The 5,478-nt window shown below is 32.8% G+C and overlaps 1 protein-coding gene across 2 annotated transcripts in view; it reads left to right on the forward strand.

The window, feature by feature from the left end:
• LOC107677771 (retinoic acid receptor RXR-gamma-A) overlaps window positions 1–3,230 on the forward strand; it is a 21,704-nt gene extending 18,474 nt beyond the window's left edge. For both annotated transcript variants that reach the window (XM_016472791.1, XM_016472792.1), the window contains exons 6-10: window positions 1,707–1,836; window positions 1,913–2,045; window positions 2,172–2,263; window positions 2,777–2,882; window positions 3,029–3,230. In XM_016472791.1, the coding sequence (XP_016328277.1) occupies window positions 1,707–1,836; window positions 1,913–2,045; window positions 2,172–2,263; window positions 2,777–2,882; window positions 3,029–3,176 (609 nt within the window). In that variant the 3' untranslated portion in view covers window positions 3,177–3,230. The remainder of the gene's footprint in view (window positions 1–1,706; window positions 1,837–1,912; window positions 2,046–2,171; window positions 2,264–2,776; window positions 2,883–3,028) is intronic.
• Window positions 3,231–5,478: the final 2,248 nt, after the last annotated feature.

The raw sequence follows: 5,478 nt of genomic DNA on the forward strand, positions 1-5,478 counted from the left end.
ATACAATATATATAATTTAAAATAATGGTATTCTATGTTCATATATGTTAAAATGTAATTTATCTCTGTGATAACAAAGCTGAATTTTCAGGAGCTATTACTCCAATCTTCATTGTCACATGATCCTTCAGAAATCATTCTAATATGCTGATTTGATGCTCAAGCAACATTTCTTTTTATCAGTGCTTAAAACAGTTGTGCTGCTTCATCTTTTTGTGGAAACTTTTTTTTCAGGATTCACAGAACAGGACCAATTTGAAATGGAAATCTTTTATAATATTATAAATTTCATTATTGTCACGGTTGATCAATGCAATGCATCCTTGCTGAATTAAATAAACACACACAAAACATACTGACCACATACTTTTGAACAGTGGTGTTTCTTTTAGTTGGTTTTCAAATTATTACATTTTCACCAATTTTTGAAATTGAGATTTATATATTTTTATTGTCATAGACTTCTGTCATCAAACAGAATGAAATGTTTTAGAATTAGACAAATCGCCTAATACACCACAAAATGCATATCACAGAATTCATCAAATCCATGCCAATGCTAATACCTAATAATGACTTTCTGGAGCAGGATGAGGATGTTGATGATTATGTCACTAGGGAGCTGTCTTGTATTAGTTAAAAGGATTTGGCATGAAGAGAGAAGGTGAGTGACTCAAATGAAACAGACTGTCATAAATGAATTGTGTAGGTATTTTTTTGTTTGAAGTAATAGAAATGTTCCACGTGTACAGCGGTGCAGGAAGAGAGGCAGCGCGGTCGGGAAAAGAGTGATAATGAGGTGGAGTCTAGCAGCAGCTTTAATGAGGAAATGCCAGTGGAGAAGATCCTGGACGCTGAGCTTGCAGTGGAACCCAAGACTGAAGCTTACATGGAGTCCAGCACAGGCAACTCGGTGAGACACCTCTTCAAGTTCTGTAAAAAGCAATGTGATGTCCAGTAATATTGTAAAAAAAAAAACAAAGCTGAATTTTCAGGAGCTATTACTCCAATCTTCATTGTCACATGATCCTTCAGAAATCATTCTAATATGCTGATTTGATGCTCAAGCAACATTTCTTATTATTATCAATGTTGAAAGCAGCTGTGCTGCTTAATTTTTTGTCTAAACCTAATGCTTTTTTGTCTAAACCTAATGCAGGATTTTTTGAAGAAAAGGAAGTTCAAAAGAACAGCATTTATTTGAAAACGAAATCATTTATAACATTATAAATGTATTTCCTGTCACGTTTGATCAATTTAATGCATCCTTGATGAATAAAAGTATTAACTTCTCTAAAAAAAAAAAGACTTTCAAACAATAGTGTACCTATGAAAATTACTCTGCCAGCCTAGAGAAATAATTGTTCTGTGATGTTAAATGACTTGAATAACATGAATTGCATACTTATACACAATATGTTTGCTATTGGTTTTGGTATTATTTGTTTGATTTTTCTTTTGCAATAATAGCTTCTCAATTAAATTGACCTTTTTTTAAGGATGAAGCAACAGGATGTGTTACAGTGCATTATTAGGAACTTTGTCAATTTGACAAGCAGGACACTAAATCAGAAATTCTCAATTTTCTCTAAATTAAATTACTGCTCTAAAGAAGAAACTGGGATATTAGAGAGAGATGTAATATTTAGTTTGATTATTCTTGCCAATGGTCAATACTTTAATATGTACATATTTTTGATTCTCAGACAAATGACCCAGTGACCAACATCTGCCAGGCTGCAGACAAGCAGCTCTTTACTCTTGTTGAGTGGGCTAAGAGAATCCCGCACTTCTCTGACCTGCCTCTGGATGACCAGGTCATCCTGCTGCGAGCAGGTCAGTATGCCTCTATTCAGATGATAAATGTGTGTGTAGAGTGTACAAGCCAATCTCATTGTGTGTGTGTTTTTAGGTTGGAACGAGCTGCTCATCGCTTCATTCTCACACCGTTCTGTGACGGTTAAAGATGGGATCCTTTTGGCCACTGGCCTGCATGTCCACCGAAGCAGTGCTCACAGCGCAGGGGTCGGCTCTATATTTGACAGGTAAGGTCACAACACAGAGCCCATCACCTCCTCAAACCCTCCCTAGATGCACAGATGAATTTTTGATATTATATTATATTATTGAATCCTTGTAAATCCAATCTAAATCCATTATAATGTTTGCAGGGTATTAACAGAGCTGGTGTCTAAGATGAAGGACATGCAGATGGACAAGACGGAGCTGGGCTGTCTAAGAGCTATCGTCCTCTTTAACCCAGGTCAAGACCTGTCCCGAGCACTCTCAGAACTAATAAATCTGATCTAAACACTCCTTTGACTTCTGATTAATTATTATAATTAATAGATTAAGACTGTTGATTTAAAGTGTTACATTTTGGAATTACAATTAATTATATAAAAATGTTAAAAATAGATATTTTATGTAAATATACATTCTTATGGAATTTATGGGGGCATTAGAATTTTATAAGTAATATGCAAGAAGCATTTAATAAGAAATATTTTATCTTTGTAAAAGATCATTTTCTTAATCAGAATATATTAATCATTGTTTTATATCAAATATAATGATGTTAATATTTAATATTATATATTGTATTGTTGCATTTATTATATTGATGATTAAATATACTGCATTATATTATATTGTATATATTATTTATATTTAGCTGCTATTTATTATTATTATAATATATAAGATTTTGTCATGATTCAGTGTTTTACAGCAGCTTGTCAATGTGGCAGTACCCTCAAAAGGTTTTCTTTTATAGATGCTAAAGGATTGTCAAACCCATCAGAGGTCGAGGCATTACGGGAAAAAGTGTACGCTTCACTGGAGGGCTACACCAAACACAACTACCCTGATCAGCCCGGCAGGTAGTTCCCGCACTGCCACCGTGATATTTTATTGATGCAACAGCACTCCTGTTCTTCTTTATTTTATGACAGACTGGCTCGTTACTAGTGTGAACTGAAACAGTATGTAGGTCATGCAGGTGTCGTTTTTTTCTCTTTTCACTCAGGTTTGCCAAGCTGCTCCTCCGTCTGCCCGCTCTGCGCTCCATAGGACTGAAGTGCCTGGAGCACCTGTTCTTCTTCAAACTCATCGGAGACACACCTATAGACACTTTCCTCATGGAGATGCTGGAAGCGCCGCATCAAATCACATGACACAAGTCTTACTGCATGTAAATATTCCCCAGCGCACACTTAACCCCATTATAACAACAAGAAGTTCTTATTTTGTACCAAGCACAATGTGAAAAACAAATAAACACAAAAGATTTGTATTGGTATTTTCGAAGAAAGAGACACTGTTGAAGTGAATTGTAAGAGTACTGTAAACCTTTATTTTGTACATAGATTTTGCCATCTGTGATAGCTGCAGAAACTAAATGTGAAAATATTTAATTCAAAACAAAACTGTATGAACAGTCACCAGCAATGAGTTTAGAATTCTGTGAAAATAAAAAAAAAACAAAATCATTTAAAATGTTGTTTTATTGTTGCCTTATTTTGAAATAATCTTCAGCGGAAGAGATGCAGTGTAAGACATACATTGTCTACCTAAATTCAAACATTTAGCAAAAAAAGATATGCAACTCAGAGCTGTAAAATAAAACTCAGGTTTGTCTCAGACAAACAGTTCTCTTGTTTTAATAAATTGTTATTTAGTTCTCTTTGGTGGTCTTTTTTTTTAAATCTTTATAATATTAATCATTACTAATATAATATATTTATATATTTAATGCATGTATTTCATTATAAAAAAATTATTATAACAAAAAAAGATTGTATGAATTCAATATATTTAATGTATTTAGGGTTATTTTGTATATTTTTATAGACAGTACACTGCCATTCAAAAGTTAGGTACTTTTTCAAAATAAATTAATTAATATGTTTATTCAGCAACAAAAGATTTCTATTTCAAACTGTTGTTTTGAACTTTCTCATTATCAAGGATCCTGAAAAAAAGAAAAGAAATATTCAGCATATTAGAATGATTTATGAAAGTTATTTATTTATTTGTGACCCTGGACCACAAAACCAGTCAGAAGGGTCAATTTTTTTAAATTGAGATTTATACATCATCATAAAGCTGAATAAATAAGCTTTCCATTGATGTATGGTTTGTTAGGATAGGACAATATTTGGCCGAGATACAATATATTTGATTATAAAAATACTTAACATTTAAACTATTTACTAAACCAACTAAAATATGTATACTAATTATTTAATGTGACGATGTTGTATATTAGAAAAGTTAAAAAGAAAAAGAAAAACATCCATTTAGTTCAATTATGAGCCCCAGTGCTGTAACTTTATGTAAGTGAGGTGTCATGGTGTTATTCGGGACTGTCTGATTGTTCTAAATCAATTAATCTGTGACTCACTGGATGGGAAACTGTTTTTTCCCCCTAAAATTAAAAAGCACTTGTAAAATGTCTGGAGCAGGCAGGAAAGGAACACCATTAATGCGTTTCTCAGCAGGCATGAATGAAATGTGCTTCTTTCATCTGTCTCTGCTTTGTGTCTAGACTGATGGTATTTATGGAGCTGAAAATGCACTTTATGTGTCCATGTGTTTTGATAACAATGCCATAACAAAAAGTGATTATATGATTTCTTGATTAAACAGACACATCACAAAATAGCAAATATTTCATGTCAGAGTTTCACCTGTGTTCATCTGATTCAGTCACGTCTCATTCGCCACATTTATGATAATCAACAGGGCAAAGTAAAGGAGGTGAATATAACATACAAAAACATAGATACCAAACAAAAATGTTGATCGCTGGATTTGACCCATACCAGGTCAAAAAAAACTTTTTTAAGCAAATAAATTAATAAATAAAACATTTTTACAGGTGTTCATGTTAGCACAAATTTGACCAAATCTAAAAATCAGTTATACATATTTAATTCACAGTCCATCTCTCTATATGGGTGCCACTCATATACTGTCACTATTTATGGATAGATAGATAGATAGATAGATAGATAGTGGGGCAAGTACACCTTTTCAAAAATTGCTAATATTTGGGTACTAACCCTTAAGGTACAAAAGTGTACCTTTTGAAAAGGTACAGCCCCAGTGACAACTTTTGCACCTCTTTTTCTGAGAGAATACAGTATTTACCCCTCCAAATGTTTAGGTTTTTTTTTTTCATTAAGGATTTTTTATAGCAAGGATGCAAAACATCTGTTTATCACTATGCGCTGCAAAATATGGCAAATTTATGCAGCTGATGAGAAACCTCATAATTATCTGTTTTGTTCAAGCATGTTCCATATCTCTGTTGCCCCTACATCTACACCAGATTATTAGATAGTCACTGCATAGTCAAGTCAAGCTCTTTATCTGTATTTTCATTATACAAGTACATTATACTTATAGAGAAATAAAAAGAAGTTTATATAACTATAAATTAACTCAAAATATGAATTATATTTATGGCTATTT

The sequence above is a fragment of the Sinocyclocheilus anshuiensis genome, unplaced genomic scaffold (assembly GCF_001515605.1).
Source record: "Sinocyclocheilus anshuiensis isolate Anshui unplaced genomic scaffold, SAMN03320099.WGS_v1.1 scaffold985, whole genome shotgun sequence".
NCBI classification, from domain to species: domain Eukaryota; kingdom Metazoa; phylum Chordata; class Actinopteri; order Cypriniformes; family Cyprinidae; genus Sinocyclocheilus; species Sinocyclocheilus anshuiensis.